The sequence below is a fragment of the Rhodamnia argentea genome, chromosome 6 (assembly GCF_020921035.1).
Source record: "Rhodamnia argentea isolate NSW1041297 chromosome 6, ASM2092103v1, whole genome shotgun sequence".
Classification (NCBI taxonomy): Eukaryota; Viridiplantae; Streptophyta; class Magnoliopsida; order Myrtales; family Myrtaceae; genus Rhodamnia; species Rhodamnia argentea.
This window is the reverse complement of record NC_063155.1, coordinates 24683161-24708800: the sequence shown is the minus strand read 5'-3', so window position 1 is coordinate 24708800 and position 25640 is coordinate 24683161. Positions and strand designations below refer to the sequence as shown.

Below are 25640 nucleotides of genomic sequence, written 5' to 3'. Positions count from 1 at the left end.
TCTCGAGCGAGGCCTACATGGACCCAGGCCCGAGCACTGAGGGCCAAGCCACGTTGCCAAAGACACCCAAGAACGAGCGTTGGAATTTTCATGCTGAAGCACAGTTTCTAATTAAAGCGCCGATACCTAATCATATTTTGAAAAATCATTTCTCCTATTTTAAAGAGGAAATTGTTTTTTTCCAAATTTAAGCTTTGATAGGAAAAACCCTTTCTATAAATTCATTTTTCTAAGCAATCCAACCACCGAAAAATATGAAAAGTAATTTTTTAGAAAATGTGTTCAGTGAAACAAACGGAGCCTAATTGAAAATATAAATAGTCTTGCTGACAAACTTTTCCTGACAAAATGTTTTCATCCTTGATCTTTGTTAGTCTAGAGAGAGATGTAAATGATAAGATATAATGTCAAGAATAATGTATTTGACTACTTTAAACCATCAAAGCGTACCAACACAAAACAAGCATATAAAGCATGAATTTCGAAGAGCATACACTTTGGAAAGAAGAAAATCTCAAAGATAGAACAAGCACAGCTCTAGTCATAACCGCATGCGTGCCATGGAGTCCAGGGATTCCCATACTATTCCTTCTTCCTCGAGTCCTTGAGCTGACCCCTCTTCCTAATGGCGAGGCAAAATCGCAGCCGCCACGAATCGATCATGGACTCTGGTAACGAGCGAGCAAGACCCCAGAGGAGGGAATGGGGCCAGTAGGGGGTGCATCGAGGTTCATGGCCAATCCACCGCAGAGCTGCCCGAGCATAGCCTTCAGCTGACGGTACGAAGAAAGACGACCGCCTGATTGACGCCATCTTGGTGGCCACGTACAGTGGAACCTGCATGCGAAAGTAGAGAATGGTAACTGTAGAGCACCAGAGAATCCGGCACACAAGCATGACACAACTGAGAGTTCAAATCTGTCAAGATGAACTCTCAAAGACACCAGTGATGACCTCTAACATTTGTCTGAAGAGTTCCAACAACCTGCCTCCCTGAGTCAGATATAGGGATGTGCTTGCAAAAGACAAATAATGGAATGCGACTCCAAACTATTGATGTTAATGCTTCTTAACAATGGGACACTTCAATAATTCCAGCAAACGGTTGTCGATTCTTAGGATTTCTCTTTTACAACATGTAGAGACCCTCATGCTGTACCCAGGTGTCAAACAGTTCGTAGATTTAAACCATGTGCAACAATTCAAGTTTAAGACATCCACAAATTTATCAGCAATCTTAACACATGTCAATGATGGAGAGGTTTCAACGTGCCACAACACGGCACCATGACAAGTTTGATTTCTTGATCAAGTAGAACCTACGAGCTAGTCAGATTCAATATCCTTTGCAACAGATTTGGCAACCCAGAGAGTTTAACTGCAATGGAGACAACCAGGACAGCATTAAGCTATGCAGTTCAACAGAAAGAAGCATTAGAAGATTGAAAAGCTTTAACAAGGTAGTGGTCCTTGTAGTCATCACGTACTCAACAGAACCCAATACAATTACATCCAGTTCAAAAGGCACATCATGCCATAATGCGTCAAACTATAGTGCAAAGTTGCCGACACTGTGGACAGACAGCCAATATGTGCACTAAACAAACAAAGGTCATAATCGAAGAGACTTATTGATCATGGCAATCCTACCAGGCTACAGCAATAGCATCTTTTCTTTTTTTCTCTTCTTGCACCAAGGCTATACCATGTTATTTACTGGAGTTGTGAATAACATCATGGACCTATATCAGCCTTCTGGATGGCCACCTAAGCATGCGTTGATTAAGCGAATGAGAACACAATGGCAGCATCAAAAAGCAAATCCTCAAAAAAGGTAGTTACATGTTTATTGAACTTACTCATAAAGGTGAGACATTGAACAGACTACAAAAGCTACCTAACTCAATCCTATTCATTCGCAGCTATAAGTTGAGAGAACCATCTCAGAATCACCGACCAACCAATTTCTTTTTTATACATCTAGAAAGAAGAGAAAAGAACACAAAAAACATAAGGCAAGCAGAACTTAATGAAAATATCAGTAATCACACCTGACATTGCACGTCGATGCCGTTCTTCTTATATTCAACGTAGAGACACCTGGAGAACTGATCAATGTACCTGAAGTTGAACCAAAAACAAGGAAAAACTCCATCTCAGCATCAGAGAAGAACACCAAGTATCCGATTCTACCAACTTTTCTTTCATCTTTCCACCATTACTCTGCAATTACTATTCCAATCAAAACAAAGCATCAGAGATGAACAACTTACGCTTTCGTGGCAGCATAAACTGCGTAGAGTGGATCTGAAGGGATCACAATCGCAGCCCCCGATCCAATATTGACAATAGCTCCCTTCTTCCTCTTGATCATACCAGCCAATACAGCCTGAGTGACCTTGGTGGTCCCTTCCACATTGACCTTAATCAAGTTTTTCAGCAGCTCCTCGTCCAACTCGTGGAAGAACCTCGCGTACGGATATGACATACCAACATTGTTGATCAGGACCCCCACGTCCAACCCCTCGATAGTCTCGCTGATCCTCCCCACGCCCGCGTCGAGGTCCCCGGCGAAATCGACGACCACCGTCTTGATCTGCACCTTCCCGTACTTGGCCAGGATCGCGTCGGAGACTTCCTTCAGCTTATCGGGGTTCCGGCCGACGAGGACCAGATTAATCCCCTTCCGAGCAAGCTGGAAAGCGAATCCCTTGCCGATGCCGTCGGTGGGCCCGGTGATAAGCGCCCACGAGCCGTACTTCTTCAGATTCTTGGCGGGCCTGAGGAAGTTGACGTAGACCCAGTTGAGAAAAATGAGCGAGAACTTGAAAATCGAGATTGAACCGAGAGTGAAGAGCAAGATGACCCATGAAGGCTGGCTCTTTAGCTTATCCAAGAAACAGAGCTCCATTTGTCGAAGCTCAGAGTAAGAGGGAGCGGATCTAGGGGGCTCTGATCGGGGGAGGCATTTATATGCGAAGCTTGAACGATTCTCGAGGGTTTCGGTGATGTTGGTTAAGGTTGCACCAACAGAGAACGAGGGCGAGAAAACAGAGGAAGGGGTTAGGGTTAGGCAAGCGAGTGCAGAGTTAGGGGGCGAGAAACGGATGCCGTGCGACTGAATTGACTGCTGAGAGACGAGAGAGTTTGATATGGTGGGTGAAGTAGATGAGCTGCAAACCACTGCAATTAATACTTGCGTCACTGATCAATGAAGATGGGCGACAACGTCAGCCGCCATGGGGGCACATGCAAGAAGAAAATTCCTTTCTGTCAATGGCCCATGTCGAATCGGGTGCGATTCCGTATCATGAGGCGTTTTTAACTTGTTGGTTATCAGATAAAAAGGACAAAACTTGTTGGGTCAAGTTTCCTACGATTTTGTTTGGACGAGGATGGTTAATAGGTTGTAGAATCTGAGCACGGAAGAAGTCTCCTCGCTTGGCCTTCAGTCATAGCAATAGTGCCTATCATCTTTGGTTAATTGCAAAATTGGATACATTTCTCATGTTTTTCTTGTGAATGCTGTCTCATGAGAACCATTTTTTCGGCGACAGCATAGGCGAGATATGGATGATACAATTACGTACAAAATCTTGTTGTAGATCACTGTATTGAGAATAAGTTAACGATTGTTATGAAGAAAATTTATATGATTCTTGTCAATCAATAATTTTCTTTTTTGTTTTTTTTGGGGGGGGACGAGGCATGGATCTATCTGGAATGGGGGCTAAAGTGGAGACAAAAGGAAAGTTTTGTCCTTACCAAAAAAAAAAAATAAAGGAAAGTTTTGTTTTTTTGGTCAAATAAAACTTTCATCGATAACTGGGATTTAGCCAGAAGAAGATTTGCCAATATGTTGTCTCAGCACTGAAGGGTCACGGGTCCAAAAGAGGTCATATACTCTTTAAAATAGACATCCTATTACGTTGTCTTTGCTGAACTGTAGTGGCATGGAAGTACTTTGTATTCCTATCACCCCACCCCAACTAGTTGATCCGGGAACTTATACTCCAATACATCCCTTCCTGTCTCCAAAGTATTTCAATTTGCTCCTTAATTTGCCAGGTCTCCTCCTTACTCACCTCTTCCTCAGGACTGTTTGTAAGCTTTGCAAGCTTCCTCTTTAGATTCTCGATTTGGCGATGGGCGTCGGAAAATTCTTCCTACTCCTTCGCGCCAACCACCTTACTCGATTTGCTCACAAAGTCCACTTGAGTGCTATTCTAATCATTCCAAACCTCGTTGACAACAGCTTTGCTATTGGGGTCATCTAGCCAGGACGCCTCAAAGCGAAATTCTGCCTTTCTTTTGGCAGCCGTCGGTAACAACGAGAGTAAGAGAGGGCTATGGTCGGACCCTATAGCCGGCAAGGCAAAGGCTTCCGCTTTTGGAAAGGACACTCTCCAATCAAGATTACAAACCGCTCTAGCCGACCTCTTCCTCACTAGAGCTTCCCCATCTCTGTTATTAACCCAGGTGTAACCACAACTTTTGCTTCCGATGTCCATCAGAGAACAGTCATTCAGCATCTCTTGAAATGCCAATAATCTATAGTGGTCCACCTCTCGCTTTCCGGCCTTCTCCCAATAATATAGAATCTCGTTGTAAGTCCCCCGTGCAAAGCCAAGGTAGACCATTGGCATTATGCATTGACCGCAACTTTTGCCAGGGGTGTAATCTCTCTTGATAGTTGGCAGAGGCATGAGGGAAGGTAATTCGCATTGGAGTGCCACTGATAGGACCTTTACAGGTGATGTCAATAAGCTCATGTGAACTATCCTCCACTCCCACCGTCACCTCCTCATCCCACATAACCACAAGTCCCCCCGCAATTCCAATCGGATCGGTGGTCATGGAGTTCTGGAACTGGAGCCGCCTTCTAACTCTATCTACCGCTTCTCTTTTTTTCTTAGTTTCCACGAGGAACACCAAGTTGGGTCTTTCTTGAGCCACTAGGGCTGTAAGATGCTGGAATGACCCTGACAATTCCAACTCGAAACTTTCATCTATTTTTCTCAGGAAATATGACAAACACGTTGGCTACAACATCTTTTAATCACATTCACCCCAAACGTCTACCAAGGGCAGCGAGTCTGAGCTGGAGAGCGACGTAGATTGGGACAAAAGGAAAGTCCACGACGCTTTTTTCGTGCATATTTCAATTAGACATTCACTTCCGTTTTCCTACGCTCTTTTAGTCCAAACAAAAGGAGAGAAAATCTTCTTCCATATCCACTCTCGCTTCATACAAATTATCTCTCTCCACAAAAAAAGAAAATTACATAAAATGAATTGCATTGAAATTCCCTATTAAGATCGAACATAGAGTCCAAAATCTATCTGAACCGGGCAGGTTCCCGGTTGAGGACTCAAACCCTTACCTTGAAGATGATGGTGTGCACTCTCATTCGCTCAGTTGAGACCACTATATTTTGTAGGTTTATACCAATTATTTTAGCCAACAAAACAAACCAACCTGATTCCGGCCCAATTCTTTAAGAGCAACAAGTTGTACAAAGCGCAAATTCTACAGCCCCCAGCCAAGCACTACCACTTGCACTATCCTTCATCACAATTGAGGCAGACACAGATTGCAGAAAGCACGGCACAAGTGGAGATAGCCTTCTTGTGATCCTAATGCCACTTTCGCAACTACGGCAGCATCAGTGAGCTGCTTCACACCAGCACAGACATTCAAGGACACAAATGGAGTTAATACCAGACATCATATGTGGTTCGGAATCAGAAGCATTCCAGAGTACAACCGGGCAGATTCAGATGAACTCTTCACACAAAATCAATCACTACAATAGCTTAAGACTAGTACATAATGCTCCTAGGCACTGGAGGTATGCCCTCCAGAGACAAGACTATGATGCTTCTGCTCCAACACAACCAGAACTTCCTTCGGAAGGGAAATGGAGTATGCAATGATCGAAAAGTAAACACGCGGGCCAAGCTATGTGATCGTGCACAACTGAACAGGAAGGGTGAGAAAGATAGCCACAGCATTCGTTTGATGAGTTGTTTTTTATTGCAGCTGTTTGTCAAGGTGATCGGATTATTGTTATCCCAGAGACATAGAACAAGATGCACGCGATACGCTGTGGACATTTTGTGAGGTAGAAGGTTTGCGTGATCAATATGTGACAAGAAGCAATGCCATTCCCAGAATTGGATCTCAAAATCACCTCCAAGAATTTCCACAAATATGCTCTACTTGATTATCATTAAGTATATCCGACACCAGTCCGTACTGTACATGTGTCTCCTCACTAAAAGATATAACTGAAAGAAGAAAGAAAAAAGCTGTAGAGAGAAAACTACTGTTAACCAATCATCACTTAGTTTGAGATGAATGACTACTTATAGCCAGTCACCTACAACGTGCTTATACTGTATCCTTATTGTTGGCTAACCTCAGCCTTTGCAAAAAGTCCGATTCAACTGCAGCAAAACCACTTCCTCTGCATTCAAATCCGGAATTGCAGGTGTCAAAATTTGACAATCCTGCATCTAGGGGTTTTCACCAAACGAGAGCAAAGAAAAACAAGAATTTGAGCCAATACCTTAATGGAGTATTTGTGTTTATCTTTTTCTGTACGGGAACCTTCGTGCTTCCTCTGCGACATCACGCTCTCGGCTGGTCCTCCCGCCTTCTTCTCTTCTCTAGCTTTGTTGAATATGACAGTGAATCCAGCAGCTGAGGCCGGATCATTCACGTCCCACTCCCCAAATTTTGGCAATGGCCGTCCCTCTTCCTTCTGCACATAACACAGAGAAAATCAACACTCCGCCTTTGCACATTACAAGAATTCATCAAGGGTTTCTCGGAAGAAAAGAAACAGCTTTTTAGGAAAACATTTGTACTTGCATAATGCGGTATGTGTAACTAATGAGATCAAAAGAATAGTATATTTTACGAATCTGCGATTCCAATGTGTGCCTCAAAACATCAGAATTTAGCTGAATCGAAGAAATGACTCAATTGATTTGACACCCTGATCTTTCAGGTGCCTCCAAAACAAGTCGCGAGTGCTTGAAGCTAGCCGGACGAGAGAACGCCATGGTTAAACACTCACAGAGAGGCATTTTCACTCTGAACTCAAAACAATTAAGCTAGAGCGATGTCACTTCATCACACACAGTAATTCCATCACAAACTCAGAAATTGACTGTAAAACGAGCCACATTACGAAACCCAATTTGCAATTCTTTCATCACCGAACATATCTGCCCCGGCAGCACTCCAAAACCAAAAACACACACAGAATCGAAGAAATTGCAGCACCCAAATCGTTTTCAAGATCAAATGACGACGTGCCCACGAATAAAAAGTGAATCTTCTTACCGAAGACATGGTTGGAGATTCCTAGGCGAATCGAGTATCGAACCGATAGAAGCGAATGTGAACGGAATCGAATCGACCGATTCAGGTGACATGGTCGACATAGGGGGCAGAGAGAGTTGATATAAACGCAAAAGCGGAGAGATTTTGCGTTGCCCACGACCTGGACTCGTCTCCTACGCGGGGCTGCCTTTGTTGGTCTCATCGTTTTCGTCAAAGATGGAAAACAGAAACAAGGGAAGGCAGAAAAAAGAAAAAAGAAATCAACAAACGCGGAGTTTATGGAAAATTAAAACCAATCCACGCGGCGACGGCACAATGAAATACCGAAAAATTTCAAATAAAAACTTGAAATACCTTTATTTTCTTAATAAGGACTTGAAATAAAACTTATTTTAAATAAAAACCTGAAGTAACGATGTCAATCTGAAAGGAAGACATTCTGAATGGTCAAGGGTAAATTTGTCTTTTATGTTTTAAATTTTTTCCCTTTTTTTCTTTTATGTTTTTCTCTTTACTATTCGCTGGTGATCGATCTCAAGTGGTGGCTGGCCATCGGCGATGGCCGAGGAGGATTGGGTATGGTTTACCATCGAAAGCCTTCGCCCACCTCGCCCCGCATTCGGCGAGGGCCTGGATATAATGCATACGTCACCTAGCCATCTTCATTTCATATTCTCCCATTTATTAATAAAAAAATATTTTTATTATGGCAATAATTAGTATTTAAACATTTTTCCCGAGCAATAAAAATACTTTTCATTCATTTAAGCGGCACAAACAATCAGTATTAGGAAAACATCCTAATTCAATCGCTTGAGAAATGAAAGATGATATAAATCCTATTTGTCGGAAATGTGACATTTAAGGGGAGGGCAAGTTAGTTTCCCCTTCGTGTTTGCTCCAATTCCAACATATTATTTTCCCTCCAAAACGTGATGACAAATTGTGAACAATCATAGGTTACTTTTCATGTTGACATTTGTGCATACTGAATAAAAATCAACTGTAAAAGTATAAAAAAAAAAAAAAGTCAATCCAAATAGATTAATTAAATAAAAGAAGAAGACAAACTAGTGTCAAAAGGCAATGTGATATTAAGTTGTTTCGCGGCAAAGATTCCTTGAATGAAATTAAGCAGCTCTAGAAAGAAAGCGGAAGGCCCTTTCTCAACACAATCCCTGTTTCCCTTCCATTCAAATGTTTGAAGCAGGGATGAGATAAACTGACTCTCTTCTTTGTCTGATAATAGTGCTGAACAAATGGAGGCGATTCATTTCGAGCGAAAAAAGAAGTGGTCGAAAAGCGAACGCACGATTCTGTATAAAGGCATTAACATTATGGGCTTGAATCTAAAGTACAAGACTGGTATGTAGAAACAGCAAGACAACCGAACCGGTAAAATTTGCGCATAGCAAAGCATATATCGCAGGCGCGTCCTCGTGACCGGTCTCATTTTCAAAGTAGTAAGGGAAACACCACAGAACGAAGAGAAACAAGATACTCTAACTAGATCAATGATGTACAGGCAGGATCCAAAAGTTATACGTGGAATAAACATCAGCATGCGAAATCCACCTTGCGTCCGTCCTACGGCCATGTCTTGTAGATAATTTATACAGTTCATGTGGAGAACCCACAAAAACTGCTGGGGATTTATCTTACTCCGACGACTCTGACTTTAAGTACTGCCATATCATCCCTCCAACCAGATTGTTCAGTGAATGAGAGAGCATTGGCACGACAATGCTCGAAGAGATCATTGTTGCAGAACCGTACATCAATCCGACAAAGCTTGCCCTAAAACAAGTTTGCAAGCCAAACATGAGCAGGTAAACATGAGAAATGCCCCATATACTACCTTCCTGTGAGACTCGGCACTTCTGATACATCATGAGAATTAACTTTGCTCCAGAGGAATGTTATAATTTCCGCTTCAATGGAAAATATAAAAAAAATTTCTCCGTGGTTAACTGTGACACAAAGGTGGCAACTCAAATGTGCTTTCAATTTCTCACGGACAAAGAGAACTAAACAAGACCTTGAGTTAAACACAATCTGTCTAGCCAATCTCAGGGTTTTCTTATGGACATGTGCATATTTTTGGTAGCAGAAAGCACAATGACGAATGCATATTTTTGGTCGAGAGGATCACAAACAGGATTACAGCTGGCCATGATGTGGGGACAATCTGAAAATTAATGGGAAAAGGACATTGCTCAAATTACACATACCAAATTGCAAAGGAATACTTTCGACCGCTGCCCAAATGTAGGATCCCAAATAAGGCAGCAACAAGCAGGACGCTGTTCCAGTTGTTTCTGGACAGTGGGAGCAGCGTACCACGGAAAAGAAGTTCCTGGATACATACATTTGATAATAAGAGGACACAGAAGTATGAAGCATGATTATTGACATAATAAACTGAAGAACAAATAGAGAATCAAGACACACGATTTGTGTAGTACCTCACCGATTCCTGGGAGAAATGAAACTACCAAATAATCCACAGGTTCAAGTGAGGTAAGAACCTGCAAGTTCAAACAGAGCCTATACTGAGTAAAAAGGTTGCACAGCTTGTGAGTTCACAAATACCTAAGAGACGTGGCACGAGGTTGAAAATGGAAAGTGGTTTTCCAAAGAACAATAGGCCACAAAAGTACCCCAACCATCTATGTAATCTTTTTGTTCTATAGGTAAGTATTTATGCATCAGGCAAACCCAATCATTAACGCATGTAAAGACCACGAGATAAAGGGGGTGAGATGCATGGTACCTGCCGATTGGCTGCTTCACTAGACTCTGCAAACTCTGGCCATGTCCTCAATAGTAGGTACCGACAAGACGATATCAGAATAACCAATCCTGTAACCAACTCAAGATGCCATGTCTCAAAACTAACTGTAAGCAAGGAGAAAGAATGATCTTCTTAAGCACGTTTTATTAATCAAGCCCCGTTGTCATCAAGAGTAAGTGACCAGACCCAATGGCAAGTCTAAAGTTTAATATCTTCATTAATCAGATTTAAGGAGGAAAAAGATTGCATTTAGGATACTTAGCATCTAGTTTAACTAGAAATGTAACAGCGAACTTTCAACTAGCATCAACCGGCTATTCTAAAATGAAATACAAATTCAATTTCCATTACTGTATCCATGCTTCCATAAAATGAGCCCTTGAAGAAAAGGGGGCAATTTGATTTAAGTATGTCATTAGCATAATACAACAAGAGCTGCCACTGCAAGCATGCAGGATCAAACCAACTTAAATATGCACACCCCTGGATGTCTACCCATTTTATAGGCTGTCATTCTAGTAGTACTCTTTAAAGAAGGTATCAAACAAAGGAGAACAATAATCAAATTTCTGGCTTCATTGTTTTAAACTATATAACCATACCACTAGCCAACCATTTATAAGAAACTTTCGGCAATCGATATGCTTAATTATACTATTCATGTTATTGAGAAGGAGTCATTCATATAGTTCTCATCGGTCTGGCTCTACTTGGTTTAAGTATGTTATCCGAGCATAAATATGCAGGAAAAATCTTGAAATGGTATCGCGCAACAACCACCCTCATTTTTAGCAAAAACCAACTGGGATTCTGTACATGATATTGCCTTCGTGCAGTCAATCACTGTCAACCCTTCCATGAAGGCAACATGGGATGCCTGCAAGTTTTGGGTCGAGATTTAGAATCTGACAGGTGTAAAGCAGAAAGAAAAATAACTAAAAGTTCCCACCAGTAAGGATCAAATGTTACCACTTAATGAAGGCAATTTCAGTAAGAAATATAAGAAGAGAAAAGCAGGTTGCAATGTGTCTCGCATCATGATGAAAATTGGCGTTTCCTAACATCCAATGTGAACTTGACAGCGAGGACCCACCTCTCTAATTATAGCACCAAGAGCAACCATAAAGCCAGAAGTGACTGCACACGCCTGAAGGACAGTACCCCTGGAGGAAATGGACATGGTAGAATTCGCGGAAGAATTGTTGGAGGAAACATCAACACTCGGAGCATCTTCAACTGTTGAAGAAGATCTATCAGCAACATTTGTCTTGGATGAACTCTGGTCAACTTGCAGATCAAGATCAACAATTTTCTGTGGTCTTCTATATCTTCTTGATCTCTTTGCAGAGCATCGAACTAAAGCACGACTTGTGCTTACTCTACACACCTGCAGAAGAATGCAAAATCATATTAGTTGATTGAAATCAAAACCATATGCCTTTATGACTTTATATAAAGGAACAATTAGCAGTTCTTACACTGCACCAAGTGGCATGGCAATGGTTCGCTGTATCATTGAGGCCAATAAACTCCTCACCTTATACATGCACCATACAATCAACATCAGCCCCTCGTAAAGCATACGGTGTCAGCAGACACAAGAACAAACCATAAATATGGATTCAGAGCCATGTTCACATTTTACAGCATGTTAAGGCCTGACTACCAGTTTCAATCAAACTGTCAACATGTCCACTAAATTGGTATTTAACGCTATTAGCCTAAAGCTTGCATTGTGAAGCGAGCCGAATTCTCGAGGTGAAACCATGAAAGAAGTCTAATAGCTAAAGCTCCAATCAAAACAACGAGACAGCCCCTGATGTCAGAAAGTTACCCACGATGAATCAATCTCCACAACACAACAACAAACCCAAAAAACATACTAATGTGATATCGCTGCCACTCAAAAAAGGATTCGTTTTATATCAACTTTCACAACTTGCAAGTAAAATCCAAGCAAAAACTAGTAGCAGTCACCGATCATTCCAAAACATGGCATTCAAAAACTGGATCATTCCAAAACATGGCATTCGTTTTTTTTCAATTTCCACAAACAAGTAGTAGTCACCGATCATTCCAAAACATGGTATTCAAAAACTCGATCTTGACAATGAAATCACCGAACCCAGAAAAACAAGAGACAGAACTCTGAGCTCTTCGTATCTTCGTATCTACAAAATCGACACCAAATGTCTCAAATTAAAGAGAATGCGACCACATGCCAAACAACTGACCCTTGAAGACTGAAGCACCAATAAAGCGAGTCGGAGAGGCATCGCCAGCTTGAGCCCAGCAAGCATCAAGAGTGAGCAAAGGCATGGCTGACGAGCGAGAACAGCCTTCAAAGCATCAGGCCGTAGCAATCTTATGAACTAGCGAAAGCAAAAACATGCCGGGGCTTCGACACAGAATCTGCCGAGCCTCGCTCTTAAGCCGTTCGCAAATTTTTTGCGGCTCTCGGAGCTTCGATTTTGCTCGGATATCATAAGGTTTACTTTGTCAGAAAGACTTTTCTTTTGTTAGGCCGAAAGTAGATGACTTCGACTACTGCAGTGTAGTTTGACTCAGTGTGTCAGCATGAACATGTTTGAAGACTTTAGTTTATTACAATTAGATAAGGATTAAATTATAAGAGCCGCACGATTCAGAAAAAAAAAAATGTTCAAGAAGTTACAAATAAAACACTTAAAAAATCCGACCTGGCTGACAAGGGGAGATTCAACCCCCAATGCGATTGGAGTATTAATGTTGGTGTGAGTTTACGGCCTTTCGGCAACAGCGGAACAAGTCGCTTTTTCAAGAAAGTTTTGTTTTTCCTTTCCGTAATTCAATCACACACGAAGGAAATCATAGCTACGCCGACGATCAACTTGGCTAAAAGTGGATCACATACTTCTCCCATTGTGGTTGCTCGGGATCCTCCACCACCGGAATGGATTAAATTGAATATGGATGGATCGTCTAAAGATAATTCTAAACTTGCAAGAGCTAGAGGATTATTTCGAAATGGAAGGGGTGACTAGCCTGGCGATTATATCTCATTTCTTGGAATATGTTCTTTATAAGTAGAATTATGGGCGCTATGATTAGAACCTACCATAACAAAAAAACATGATTTCCATAAATTTATCATTGAGATGGATTTCAAAATTATCACCGAACTTGTTAATTAGAAGAGTGTAGCGGATATCACAGGATCAACACGACTAAAAGATATTAGAAGACTCCCAGGCTCTCTTTTTGAGTTCAAAATTCATCATAATTTTCAGGAAGGCAATCAAACCTACTAATATACTTGCCAATATTGGCATAGCGAAACGATTGGACACTACATTACTTGCAACCTCCTAGGGAACTATATTATGTTTTGTTTAGTAATAAAGTTGGGATGATAGGCTTTAGACTATAATTTCTTTAGTTTGTAACTTATGTTTACTAAAAACTAAAAAACACTTCAAATATGGTATGTTCGGATGTGGAAGAAATAACTCACCAGCCATCATACATATAAAAAAGGCATGAGCACTTAAAGTATTAAAACTTATCATGAAATTATAATTACCTCCTAAAATTTACAAAAAATACAATTAAATATTAAAATTCGTCAAATTTATGTAATCACATCCTTACGTTAACTCCATCCATTTAGACTAACAGAAAATGCCGAGGTAACTTTTTTACAATATTTTTTTCTCTCTTATGTGCAATAACGTGACTAAAACATCGAACACTAGGCTAAAACGACGTCCCTTTGGCTAAAATTTTAATTTATATAACCAAAATATGAATTAAATAATTTTAAAACATTAAAACAAGGTATTTAAAAAACACAAAACACAAAAAAAAAAAAGTCAAAGACGAGGGAGGAAAAATGAGAGGTGATGAACATCCCACCAAGTGAATCGTTCAGGAAGAAAATTCCTAGCCATTCCCTAGCACATTCTCGGTACTTCATTGGCGTGCGGTTCTCTTACCTGTTTAATGTAGTATCAAATCTTACTGTTTCCCTTTACAAAGTTGTGTTAAAATCATTACAGAGAGTTGTAAGAGAAACCTCAAAAAGTTCTCTACACTACCCATATCAGATCATCAGCATGTAAACTAACAGGAGTTGGCAGGACAATTTCCAGACAGTGTTGCTCGCTCATCATCATCTAGCGGATGGGACTATGCAACCATTCGACAAGTCAGGGCTTTCGATTTCGAGAAAGCTCGTCAGCAAGGTCTTGCGAGAGGATTGAGCTTTCGAACTGCCGGGAGACAGTTTCAGGCGGCTCTCCGTGTCTCTCTCGATCTTGGTAGCATCTTGTATGGCCAATATGATCTCCTGCATCCTAGGGCGCGAAACTCCATGCTGTTCAACACATTGGAGAGCGACTTCCGCAACTCTCCACACCGACTCGATCTTGAAGCTCCCAGTGAGTATCGGATCGACTATGCTCATCACATCCCCTTTGCGAATCAGTGATCTTGCCTGCAAAAGGAGTGTAAGCAACATGGATACGATTGTCCAAACAAGCACTGCTTATTTTTAGACCTAGATGCCGCTCATGTTTGTGTAAGACCGAGCGAAGATTGAAGACAATAATTTTATGTGCCTCGTGAACATACAAAGATCACCTTATTCTTCACCATCAGATCACATTTTTTGTATGTTTAAAAATGCTCTTACGACACTGGTTGAAAGCCATGCTTCTCTTGACCCAACTACGATGCCCCAGCACCCATCTTGTCTCAACTAAGTTATCTCTCTCTATATATCTTGCGTGACTTCCGAATCTTTCATTGGCCTCTCATCTCTCATTTCGCAGCATGTATTCTTTGTTCTTAGTGTCTCAGCGGAGAATCCAGAAGAAGGTAATCCCAGCAGTTTTAAATAACAATGTCTAAAGTTTTTGGCAAGTGATATAATGAAAGCAGTAAATGTCATACCCAATGGACAATGTTCCAGTCGGAACCATAATCTTCTGGCGACACGGGCTTTCTTCCAGAGATCAGTTCCAAAAGGACAACTCCAAAACTGTACACATCGCTCTTCTCTGTCAATTGTTGGTTTCCATAATACCTGTGGGACACAATATCAAGCTATCTGATCGTGTCCGGGAGAACAAGTATGACAGACAGATTGTTAGCACATGCTTATGTATGGCTTACTCTGGATCCAGATACCCCACAGTTCCCCGTGCTACACTGGACACATGGGTCAAATCCTCCTCAGCTTGCCTTGAAAGCCCAAAATCCGATACTTTTGCTCTCATGTGCATGTCTAGCAGAATGTTACTTGTCTTCACATCTCGATGAATGATGCTTGGGTTACACCCCGTATGCAAGTAATCAAGACCTGCATACACCTAATTAGCCTTTTGTGCTGTTGCACTAAAAGCAATTCACTGAAAAACTGCGTTGCATGTGAACAAGAAGATTAGTTCGCAATTCAAACCTTTTGCTGCATCTTCTGCTATACTGAGACGAGTAAGCCAGTTTAGCTGCTTTTGCTTGACAGAATCTGCTAAAAAAAAAATCAGTGATTAAACTGCCTCTTATCCAACTCTCAAATTTGAGGAAAGCAGGAAAAACAAAAAGAACCATTGATGAGATCAAACCATGTATGTAATCGCGCAAGGTCCCATTGTGCATGTACTCATATACTAAGATGCGTTGGTGCCCTTCTTCGCAGTACCCAACTAAAGGAACTAAATTCCTATGATGGATTCTGGACAAGAGTGCGACCTGCAGGCCCAGTACACAGGTTAGTGACCATCTGTGCAATATTCTCATTTCTTGAAAACCAGTGATGCAGTAAGATAGACTTGTGAAAAGCCATTCAAAAGCTTTCACAATGTCACTCTTCTACCGACACTCCTTCAGCCAATGCTGGAGATAAACAAATTCTCAGATAAGACTTCTAACCTAACCAATTACAACAAAGCAGGGAAGTCTGTAATACAGTTTCTTCCTCATGTTGGTCACCTCATAACCAACAATGAATACATTCCATGAGCTGTAGCTTTCCGAGGACACAGCCGTACACCATGATCGTGAGGAACCACTGTACATAGTCCATTAAATCAAATAAGCTCAAGTTACTGGTGGGAATGAGATAAGGTTTGAACCCTACGACTGCAAGTTTACACGAACAGAAAGTGGAAGCGACAGAAGATCAAATAAGACCCAGAAAGCAAGAGGATGTTGTTGATTGCTATTCTCAAGCAGATCAACAGTGCTCTGTTATTATCTTCTGTACCAGTCATTCTGAAATTGAGCTGAGCTTCGGCCAGTTTGACACTTAATAGCCTCTTCTACAAGAACCCGACTGCCTGGCAGTCAAGATCTCCTTTTCCATGAGAAAAGAAATCACGCTTTCTGCTTGTCCTAGGTTTACACTTTAACTGGCTGGTTTAAATGATGGATTCAAGCGAAATTTATGAACACTTGTTACATTAACGTATGGCACATTAGTTCCTCAACTACACGTTAATGCTTCCCACAACACATCTAACAAGTGAAGGTTAACTATGTGTTCACAATAACAGTATGTCTCGAAAGGCTTAAAGCGTAAGTACCTCAGTCACAAATTGCTGGTGCCCATCGTTAGATATTTCAGCCATGATCTTTACAGCCACCTCTTTCCCATCTTTCATTCTTCCATAGTACACTGATCCGAAGCTGCCTCTACCAATTTGCTTTGAAAACCCATCAGTAGCTGATTCCAAATCAGAAAGCCTTATATAGTGCGAGCCTTCTTCCCTTAAGTGGCCGTCTCGAACGATTGTATATGCAGTTGAAGTCTTGGTGCTAGTACGCAAGGAATCACCTGAATGGCACAATGCAAATATTTAAGGAACACAAACCCAATCAAATCAATGTGAAATGCAGTTAAATGAACTTATTGATGCAAACACCTTTGTCATTGCTTTTCTGGCCAGACTGACTTCTACGAAGATTATGCAAGAGTAGCAGACTGCCTAGAAGCAACAATATCAAAACTGCAAGTACTCCAATTGAAGCTCCAAGTATCCACCTGAACTGCATCTTTTTCCTTGAGTGCCCATGCAATCCTATGTTTCCCCCGTATCTGCAATACCACATAGCCATAAGATAATTTCAGATACTTCCGCATTTTTTAGCTTCCACCAATGTAGAAATGCGTATGGTATTGCAGAAAAGTTAGTGGTTGTGCATGAAATGGTGCTCTTTGTTTGTGATATGTGCTCCAATCACATCAACAAATCTATCAAGAGCTTATTCTGGTGTTATTATTTAAATTGGATAGCCATTTACAAGCCTATAGAAATTCCCATCACTTGTGTCTTTGACGATATTTCAAATTGGTTTGCCATGTACAAGATTAAGCTGATTCGAATTGCTTGTGTCTATTGAGGATATTAATCTAATGAATGCATTGATGCACCGTATGGACGTAGATCCATGTGCACATAGAGTTGCATCATCAGCTATGATTGAACACCAAAAGTTAGCAACAATGTGATGTAGGAGTTTCAAATCACATACTTCAGGTTCCTTTTTTGCAGATATGAAGTCTTAGCAGCACCAGCATCCATTCACACTACATCAAATTCTACGTTCTAATTTTGGAAAGCAATGGAGCAAGGGAACAGGAAGATTTCGTGGTTTGAACCAAGGAAGTCACCAGCTGAAATATTTTCGTGACGAACTCTTGTTGTCAGCACTGGCAAAAGAAGAAGTCTACTCACCTGAATTTAATTTTTGCACTTAACAATGCTGGAGGTATTTCACCAGTGAAAGAGTTGTTTTCTATATTCCTGACACATGTAGAATCATATCATTACTACATGATTCATAGCATCTGAAATTTCACCTCAACAACTAGAACTCTGTCACATCTAAACCAAATGTCATAAACAAATAGCAAAGAGCAGCTAGTTGCCACGTACAGTTCGATTAAATTTGGCAAAGTACCAAGGTAAGAAGGCAAGGGACCAGTCAACTGGTTGTTCTCCAAATGCCTGCAAGTTCACCAAAAGAAAGCAGGAAATGGTTGTTTCAGACATAACAAGAAGCATCACTCAGGTCATACAGGTACAGATAACGCACATGAGCTTAAATCTTGAGATCACGAAAAAAATAGCTTACACAATCTGTAAGTTGGTGAGGCCGCTCATATCAGGGAGTTTGCCGGAAAATAAATTTCCATCCAGCCGTCTGATAGATAGGGAGGAAGGAATTGAAGAAAACAGGGTATTCAAAATGAGAAGTAGGATTTTTGCAATTGTTAATGCACTTACAATTCCGTCAACTGCACCAAATTATTAAACTCAGAGGGGATCATGCCCTTTATGCCCCTTCCCGACAGGTCTCTGCTCAACAGGCCAGTGCATCGTATTAGCTATGAAACATCGACAATCTTAAAATAGAGAGTACTAAACTTCCTCGCAGATTAGGTCTGGGGAGCAAATGAGTGAGCAGGGCCTGAGTTTGCCTCCTGCCTGCCTGTTCATGCCCGAAAAGGAATAGGCAATTTTATGGAAATAGCTGCACTAATTTAGCAAAGTTAAGCCTGATCTCGAGCTTGGGCCCTGCCATTTGGGCATGTCTATTGAGGTACTGTACAAAGAACACTCTTTATTATGAGCTGTAATAGTTCAATATAACACTAGTTGGATCAGCCTTCTCAGCCACGACATCGTCCAGAACTTTCAATATCATTGATATTGTCAGTGCCTATCATATTCTGTAAATAAAGCCATCAATGCACTACTTTATCAAGTTATTGAGTAAAGATATACCCTTTGACTTTTTTCTCTTTTCTCTCTCTTGAAGATCCTAAATAAGTTGAAAAATTCCTATAGTCTGACTAGCACAATCAGTAGGTATTACTTAAGGGACAAGCTCATATAAAATACTTCACTTAATGAGACAAAAGGCAAAGATGATGAGGTACTAAAGTCAGAAAATACAGTGGAACCAAATGAAGAGTTGCATAGATGACTAGCGACATGAGGAGCTCACACTTTTGTGACCCTTGGTGGCGTCATTGAACTGCAAGTAACCCACTCCCAAGAAACAGGAAGGCATGGATCACCTTGATCTGTGAAAACACTTCCACTGGACATGGAGTGAAGGGCATCGACCGCTGCCACTGTTCACACCAAACTCTTAATCAACAAGTCATGCCCCACTAAAGGCTTCAGAAATTGAGCAACAAGACCTAATTGACACTATTAAAGATAAAGAACCAGTGAGCTCACGATCTTGCCCATCCGTCCTTGAAGCAATCCGTGCATATCTGCTAATCTCAATGGCATTCAGAAGCGGTCCTTGGGTAGAATCTGAGGTCTTTTGAAAGGCGAATGACAGAATGAAATTCAAAGACACGTTCATGTAGCTTGGTTCGTAAAGTCGGTAGCTACCATTGGCATTCTCAACAATGTTCACCACAGCAGTGTTGTAGTCACCCAAGGCAGGCTCCTTCAATGTGAACTTCCGGGTCTCATTCGGCCCTAAGTCTTCGATTTCCGCGAAGTACGCATAAGCGCGGGCATTAGCTGGAAAATCTTCCAGGTTCAGCCTGTAGGTAAGCGACCCTTTCGTGCCAACAACAGCTGTTTGCATGACTTTAACGGGCGGGTATTCTCTGGTACTAACATCTATAATTTGCGACGTGTTGATTCTCTCTGTACCAGAGGCTACACCTACCAGAAAATTTTGCCTCTTTGCAAGGTCTGAGTCCCAAATTCTATCGTAAGGATCATCCGGGTACCTAGAGAAAACTACAAGCAAATTAGCCCGCCATATTCATCACTATTTACGCCTACTCTATCAATTGTGAGATTCACAAAATTCAAAATTGCTACTGGATTCAGCTAAACATCTACGGCGGATAAAAGAAAACCTTTTCGGACAAGAGTCTTTTACCTCAAAGCCTCCTGCGTCAGAGCCCCGAAGTTGACCCTCGCCGCCACCTCCAAGAAGAATTCATCCTCAAAAGTAGTGGCATACATCGAGAGATTCAATGGCCTGAGCTCCAGAGTGGAAATGAATGGAGCCCCAGTCGTCGCACAGCAAAGGCACACATTGACCGATTCAGAGGGTGCTCGTATGATCATCTCCTTCACGTAAACTCGGGAAGCGTCGAAGATGGTCACGGTCGTCCACTTGGTCGCGTCCAAGTAGAGCTCGAACTTGGGGTACGTCGCTTCGGTTTCAAGATTGCCGTACAAGAATGTCGTGCGGACGATATATCTTCTTCTCTCTTCGGTTCGGAGGGTGTAACAGTACTTCTTGTCGTCTGTTGGGAAGTCTCTGCGTGTCTGATACTGCACCGAGCTCCCATTGGAATTCTGCACCGCCGAAGACTCGCCATAGCTCATGAGACCCGTGTCCGAGATCCATCTGAGCCCTGTTGTCGGGTCTGTGTAGTTGCCGGTTCCTCCACAGTCTATGCTGACGAACTCTGCATGTGGAAAAAGGACGAATTTCTTCAACTTAGTGAGCCAAAGGAACAAACTTTCGGTGGAAAACATGTTAGTACGAGAACAAAAACAAACTCGAAGACGGAGGTTTTACCAGTAACTTGGCACAGAGCAGACGGTGAGAGCGCCAGGAATATGAGAAAGATTTGAGAAATGAAACCCATTGAGAAACAAAGAGAAGTAGAAACTTTAAATGCTTTTGGGATCGTTGGACACTCTGCCTAGCCTGAGGCTTTCTGGCATTGGAAGAATCAACAAAGCGCGGGTTGGTGTGCTCAGTTCAACTTCAACATCACTGTCCTCCTTTTGCTGTTCTTCTTCTTCTTCGACTTTTGGCTTTTGCTTTATGGGAGCGATGAGCCCTGTAGCATGCCCACTCATCATGGTTCCATCTTTAGCTTTCATTTTGGAATCTCCTTTTCTTTTCCAAGAGAATACAGCTTTCAAACTCAACTTTTTTCTCCTTTGGGTTAATTGGTTTTGCAATTCCATGAGCCAACGATCAATATGTTTAGCAGAAGACTAAAACTATTTTTATTTTTTTTTGCAGTGAGATTACAAAATTGTTACTCTGACTCTTCAGTAAAACATAATGAATAGGTAGTACTATATATGGTATGCACCATTCATTATATGCTCAGTTCAGATTTCAGCTGCGTGTCCCACATATTTGAGGTGGTGGGTCTAGTGATCTGACGGTCTGCTACATGCACCCCACGATTGATCTGAATGTCTCCTGCTTTTTGACCATTTCATATCTTTGAAAGTGAGAAGATATTGTATGCTTCCAAAAGAAGGTAGTGGGCCATAATGTTTTTCCTTTGAGATCCATTAGGGTTAAATAAGATATTGTCAAGAGGCCAAGCAGTTAAGAACAAAAAATCTCTCAAAGGATTATCACATCCCATACAAGTTTCTTCTTTGAATTCTATTTACAACATGATGATCCTCACAAATCTCTCTTGTAAGGTTATGGGATTGCTAAGCTCACAGCTGGTATCTTTCAATGTTTAGCACAGGAGAGGGGGGGGCAACCAAATACAAGTGGTTTCTCTAATTATCTTCTGCAGTATTTTATGAACATAAAAAATTAGGGAGGCAAAAGAGAAATTCATAGAGTAAGAATCGCAAATGGGTAATGAAATTGATTGAATTAAAAAACAAAGCTTGATGGGAAAGAGTAACCTGGCCATGCCATGCAAAAGCATGTACTGTAAAGCAAGACAATTAAATTATTGCTCGGAAAAGTGTTTCATGATCAGCTTTGCTTTGCTTTTTAGCCATCGCAGATATCAATTTGGTTTTTCTGGCTGTGCGCAGCTTTTTAAAGCTCCATGAAAAGGCACTCCACTTGCTAAAGCCCTTTTGAAAGGACGTACACAAAGATCAGATGGTCCCCATTGCATATCTGTACGCACCTCCATCTTTATAAGGGTTCGGTATTCTCAGAATGAATTGGATCTCAGAACACGAGCAATTTCTCATCCGAACTCTGAAACCATAGCTCAGATGCAATTGCAACAGTTGAATATCCGGTGACCTACAAGATCGATGGTTCTAATTTATTGCTATCTACGGCAGATCACTATCCATAATCAGGGGCAATGAAGTTAAGAAAAAACTTTGGCTCGTGCTCCTCGCACCAGCTTACCTCATTTTACGGCAAAATGAAAATGCTTATGTATAAATCAAAATGACCCTTGGTCCGTGTCAGGGACACTTAGATTGCATCACTATGAAAGCGTATCGGTCTAGTAGCATTAATCCTTTTACAAATGAAGACCGAAATTCTAGTTCGTAAGGTTGAGTCGTTTGTTTCATTAATGAGTTATGGACACATCGAACACATTCATTATGGTCCCACACCTATGAATCCTAGAAAAGGGTTACTGCGGTGGTTTCAACACGGGCCGTTGCTGACAAATAATTTCTCTGGCTCGTGGAAGGTGAAGTCACCTTCTTGACTTTAGCCCGGTTCGTGCATAATTGGCAGGTGAGACAATCTGTCACACATTAATATCTCTCCTCAATGAGCCTCCTATTATTTCCTTTTCTGAAAATTCAGTCATCCCATTATAATTTCTAGGCTCAAATTAGCTTTGCTTTAGAGTCATAATTTGGAGGCAAATGACGGCCCATATTCAATGTTGGGACGTGTTTAAAAAGAAAGAAAGAAAGGATAAGATCAAAAGATTCATGAGAAAGTGAAGTCATCCCTTTCTTTCCTTCTTGGTCTGCAAATGTTTAAGCACTAAGCAAAGTTCTCCCTCTCTCTCTCCCTCTCTCTCTCCTTCCTCTTTTCACAACTTACCATCATCACTTTCCATTTTCTTTCACCAGACTTCCCCTCTACAGAAACCAAAAGGAGAGTCCCTCCAAAACACCCAGAAAGAGCAAGGGAAAGAACCCAAAAAAGACAAATCTTTTGCATCATCTCCCCCGCTCCTTGTTTGCTGATATCAAACAATGTGGCAGAAGCAGCCAAGCACGTCCTCCTTCAGAGAATCCATCAAAGCTCTTGAAGCTGATATACAGCATGCCAATAGCCTGTAAGTCCTCCCTAATCGAGATTTTGGGTTGATAATTGTTACAATGATCGTGTTCTGTAGTAGAGCCCGTATAAATGATGAACTGTTGCTCTAAGAGTTTATGAACTGGTTCTGTAACAATTTTTTTGGTTTCTCTCTTCTGGGGTTTCTTCCATGGAGCTGGTACTTCACAAATGGGTGGTTAATAGGCGCTGTTTTCTTGGAGGCTGTTCAGCTTGAGCATTGGCAATTCGTGTTTGCAAGAAAATACCACTGAGCAGGAATTGGGGTCAATAACAACAGGAAACTTCTTGTTTGAAAAAGATTAAACAAAGAGGAATATTAGGCTGCAATACTCGACTGTTCCTGATTCTTCATCACCATTTTCCTTGCACATGGAAGTAAATTCAACATGCTTGGTAGGATGTGTTGCTGTGCAATTCTGTTAGTGCAATAGCTGTGTTTATGGATTTTGCTCATTCTGTGTTCAACTTTTCGTTATGTCAATCTATTACCAGGATTGTACACTCAATTTGGCTTCCTAAAATACTTAAAGCTGATTATTTCTCTCTTTCTTTCCATTTCCTTAAATTTCTGACGTCTTACACTCAAAACATTTCTAGTTTATGCTGTCATTGGCACTTCAAACTATCATCCTTTCCTATTTTACAGGGCAGCTGGTTTACCAAGAGATTATTGCGGTGACAGTATTCAGATGAGATTGTCATACAGTCCTTTTGCACCATTCTTATTGTTTCTGATTGAATGGATGGATTGCCATTGTACAGATTCCATCCCAAGTTATTTAGGCCTTGTTCAGATCGTAATATATCAGGTAAATTTATTTCTAATAGTGTTGGATGTTTTAATTCATGAATTCTCATACAATAAATTTTTTTTTCCATGTCTCTTGGCAATATCATCTAGGTATATGTTGATGGCATGCCCACAATGTCTTCAAAAGAAAGAAAAGCCTCTCTGAGGGAATTTTACGGTATGCACTATTTTCTCTTTTCCAAGTTTACCTAAGAAACCAGGAAAAAGATGTGCTGTTTTCTACGCTGAATCCTACACGCTACTATATGTAAGTTGATTAGAAACTTTATTCAGCCGTCATATATCCTATGTTGAGGCAATTGGAAGCCCCGTTTGTCCTAATTGAAGATAACAATAACAAAAGAAGCCAAGTGGTAGATATTTCGAGCAGAATGCGGGCAGAAAACAAGCGGAGGTTTGGCGATAAAGATATTGAGGAGGAGGATGAATGTGGCATATGCATGGACGGTTATAATAAGATGGTACTTCCGAGCTGCGGCCACTCCATGTGCATCAATTGCTTTCGTGACTGGTAAAGGGAATGTTAATGTTTATTTTGACTACAGAAATCCGTAATTCAAGTCAATCAACATCCTGCACTTTATAGGGACACCTTTTCTGTTTGAAAAGCCCTGTACTTTTGCCCTAATCAAGAGTGTTTATGCTCTTGTTTCTGTTTCTTGAATGTAGTAGATTCACCACATGTAAAAGAATGGGTTTACAACCCTTTCATGCTTCATCCCCATGCTGTTCGGGCGAAATGTGTTTACATTTTTTTTTTTTTTGGGTGTATGATGCATTTAAACTTCAGGAATGGCCGATCTCGGTCCTGCCCCTTTTGTCGCGACAGCCTTAAGAGAGTTGGCTCAAGAGATTTATGGGTCCTCACAAGCAGCAACGACATAGTTGATGCAGTTACTCTGGCGAAGGAGAATCTAAGAAGTTTCTGCCTTTACATAGAGAGCCTGCCTTACATGACGCCCGAGACCCATGTGCTTGTTTTCGATTACATGATGATCTAATAGTGAGCAGGACTGAAGAGTTTGACTGTACATTCTAGGTACAGATGTTGTAGCCTTCCATTATTAGTGAAGCCAAGGTACATACATGAACGTGGAAGCTCAAGCAGAAGCCGAGGTAGCTGTGCATAGATGAGTTCATTCCCGATTTCCAACATTATCTTGGAATTTTGGGTGAAAATCAGGTGGATCCATATGTAGTCCTGCATTATATTTTCTCCTCACAGAAGCAATTCTTAACCTTCTGCAAGAATGGGAGCTAGATAAGTGATGTATAGTATATAAACAGGGCATTTCTAAGGATTCAGCCCAGCTATTTTTGGACCCAAGTACTGGAATGCAAAATGTCAAGCTCTGGGGGGTTGGTTGATGTTTATATTCCCAATAAAAGGGCCTTATGCATTTAGTCTTCTGCTTAATATTCACGGTACAGGTGAAATAATTTGTGATGCACTTGAAAGTTAATCATCTTTCCTGCCAACTCTACTGCAATGAAGCATTATTTTGTTCTTTTACAGTGAGTGAGATCCACTTTCATCGTACTCCTCTGCTTTTATAGAACATACATGTCAAGTGACTGTATCTTCAATGAGAACATTCTCGTCTCCATGATCGGGTTAAGAGCTCGAGCCATTAGATGAAGGGTGAGGAGTTGACGGAAAGTAATTGCTTGAT

The 25640-nt window shown here is 41.2% G+C and overlaps 5 protein-coding genes across 6 annotated transcripts; 1 reads left to right on the top strand and 4 right to left on the bottom strand.

Moving 5' to 3' along the window:
* Positions 1 to 402: 402 nt before the first annotated feature.
* Positions 403 to 3300, bottom strand: LOC115749317 (very-long-chain 3-oxoacyl-CoA reductase 1). Its single transcript, XM_030686074.2, has 3 exons — positions 2274 to 3300; positions 2052 to 2121; positions 403 to 837 (listed from the first exon to the last, which is right to left on the bottom strand). The coding sequence occupies exons 1-3, from the start codon at positions 2909 to 2911 to the stop codon at positions 583 to 585; spliced, it is 963 nt and encodes a 320-aa protein (XP_030541934.1). The 5' UTR covers positions 2912 to 3300; the 3' UTR covers positions 403 to 582.
* A 2903-nt stretch (positions 3301 to 6203) lies between these two features.
* LOC115749321 (protein NOI4-like) lies at positions 6204 to 7550 on the bottom strand. Its single transcript, XM_048279871.1, has 3 exons — positions 7355 to 7550; positions 6573 to 6764; positions 6204 to 6470 (listed from the first exon to the last, which is right to left on the bottom strand). The coding sequence occupies exons 1-3, from the start codon at positions 7361 to 7363 to the stop codon at positions 6447 to 6449; spliced, it is 225 nt and encodes a 74-aa protein (XP_048135828.1). The 5' UTR covers positions 7364 to 7550; the 3' UTR covers positions 6204 to 6446.
* On the bottom strand, positions 6608 to 12658 carry LOC115749318. The gene is made up of 9 exons (XM_030686075.2): positions 12383 to 12658; positions 11627 to 11685; positions 11242 to 11535; positions 10965 to 11025; positions 10128 to 10252; positions 9820 to 9882; positions 9586 to 9710; positions 8862 to 9151; positions 6608 to 6767 (listed from the first exon to the last, which is right to left on the bottom strand). The coding sequence occupies exons 1-8, from the start codon at positions 12465 to 12467 to the stop codon at positions 9013 to 9015; spliced, it is 951 nt and encodes a 316-aa protein (XP_030541935.1). The 5' UTR covers positions 12468 to 12658; the 3' UTR covers positions 6608 to 6767; positions 8862 to 9012.
* A 1395-nt stretch (positions 12659 to 14053) lies between these two features.
* LOC115749313 (probable LRR receptor-like serine/threonine-protein kinase At1g67720) lies at positions 14054 to 21140 on the bottom strand. Of its 2 annotated transcripts, none has more exons than XM_030686062.2 (15): positions 20697 to 21140; positions 20046 to 20583; positions 19379 to 19890; positions 19140 to 19269; positions 18416 to 18487; positions 18264 to 18332; positions 18065 to 18136; positions 17864 to 17932; positions 17051 to 17223; positions 16712 to 16962; positions 15752 to 15878; positions 15589 to 15657; positions 15303 to 15489; positions 15081 to 15213; positions 14054 to 14622 (listed from the first exon to the last, which is right to left on the bottom strand). In XM_030686062.2, the coding sequence occupies exons 1-15, from the start codon at positions 20764 to 20766 to the stop codon at positions 14299 to 14301; spliced, it is 2796 nt and encodes a 931-aa protein (XP_030541922.1). In that variant the 5' UTR covers positions 20767 to 21140; the 3' UTR covers positions 14054 to 14298. The 2 variants fall into 2 exon arrangements, with proteins under 2 accessions (XP_030541922.1, XP_030541925.1); XM_030686065.2 differs by having other exon boundaries at positions 15589 to 15654; positions 20697 to 21138.
* Positions 21141 to 22789: 1649 nt separating this feature from the next.
* On the top strand, positions 22790 to 25480 carry LOC115749319 (E3 ubiquitin-protein ligase AIRP2-like). Its single transcript, XM_030686078.2, has 5 exons — positions 22790 to 23151; positions 23803 to 23965; positions 24058 to 24124; positions 24241 to 24478; positions 24758 to 25480. The coding sequence occupies exons 1-5, from the start codon at positions 23069 to 23071 to the stop codon at positions 24966 to 24968; spliced, it is 762 nt and encodes a 253-aa protein (XP_030541938.1). The 5' UTR covers positions 22790 to 23068; the 3' UTR covers positions 24969 to 25480.
* The last annotated feature ends 160 nt before the right edge of the window (positions 25481 to 25640 follow it).

Excerpts from the sequence above, each read along its gene's own strand:
- LOC115749321 (XM_048279871.1), bottom strand. Across the intron at positions 6,471-6,572 it reads AACACAAATACTCCATTAAG|AGGAAGTGGTTTTGCTGCAG; the intron begins GTATTGGCTCAA and ends ATTTGAATGCAG.
- LOC115749318 (XM_030686075.2), bottom strand. The coding sequence starts at position 12,467 with ATGCCTTTGCTCACTCTTGATGCTTGCTGGGCTCAAGCTGGCGATGCC. Across the intron at positions 11,686-12,382 it reads TGGTGCTTCAGTCTTCAAGG|GTGAGGAGTTTATTGGCCTC; the intron begins GTCAGTTGTTTG and ends TGCATGTATAAG. Across the intron at positions 9,883-10,127 it reads GTGAAGCAGCCAATCGGCAG|GTTCTTACCTCACTTGAACC; the intron begins GTACCATGCATC and ends TTGAACTTGCAG.
- LOC115749313 (XM_030686062.2), bottom strand. The coding sequence starts at position 20,766 with ATGGGTTTCATTTCTCAAATCTTTCTCATATTCCTGGCGCTCTCACCG. Across the intron at positions 20,584-20,696 it reads TGCTCTGTGCCAAGTTACTG|AGTTCGTCAGCATAGACTGT; the intron begins GTAAAACCTCCG and ends TTCCACATGCAG. Across the intron at positions 15,879-16,711 it reads ACCAGCAATTTGTGACTGAG|GTCGCACTCTTGTCCAGAAT; the intron begins GTACTTACGCTT and ends CTGGGCCTGCAG.
- LOC115749317 (XM_030686074.2), bottom strand. The coding sequence starts at position 2,911 with ATGGAGCTCTGTTTCTTGGATAAGCTAAAGAGCCAGCCTTCATGGGTC. Across the intron at positions 2,122-2,273 it reads GTTTATGCTGCCACGAAAGC|GTACATTGATCAGTTCTCCA; the intron begins GTAAGTTGTTCA and ends GTTCAACTTCAG. Across the intron at positions 838-2,051 it reads GCATCGACGTGCAATGTCAG|GTTCCACTGTACGTGGCCAC; the intron begins GTGTGATTACTG and ends TTTCGCATGCAG.
- LOC115749319 (XM_030686078.2), top strand. The coding sequence starts at position 23,069 with ATGTGGCAGAAGCAGCCAAGCACGTCCTCCTTCAGAGAATCCATCAAA. Across the intron at positions 23,966-24,057 it reads TTCAGATCGTAATATATCAG|GTATATGTTGATGGCATGCC; the intron begins GTAAATTTATTT and ends AATATCATCTAG. Across the intron at positions 24,125-24,240 it reads CTCTCTGAGGGAATTTTACG|CCGTCATATATCCTATGTTG; the intron begins GTATGCACTATT and ends AACTTTATTCAG.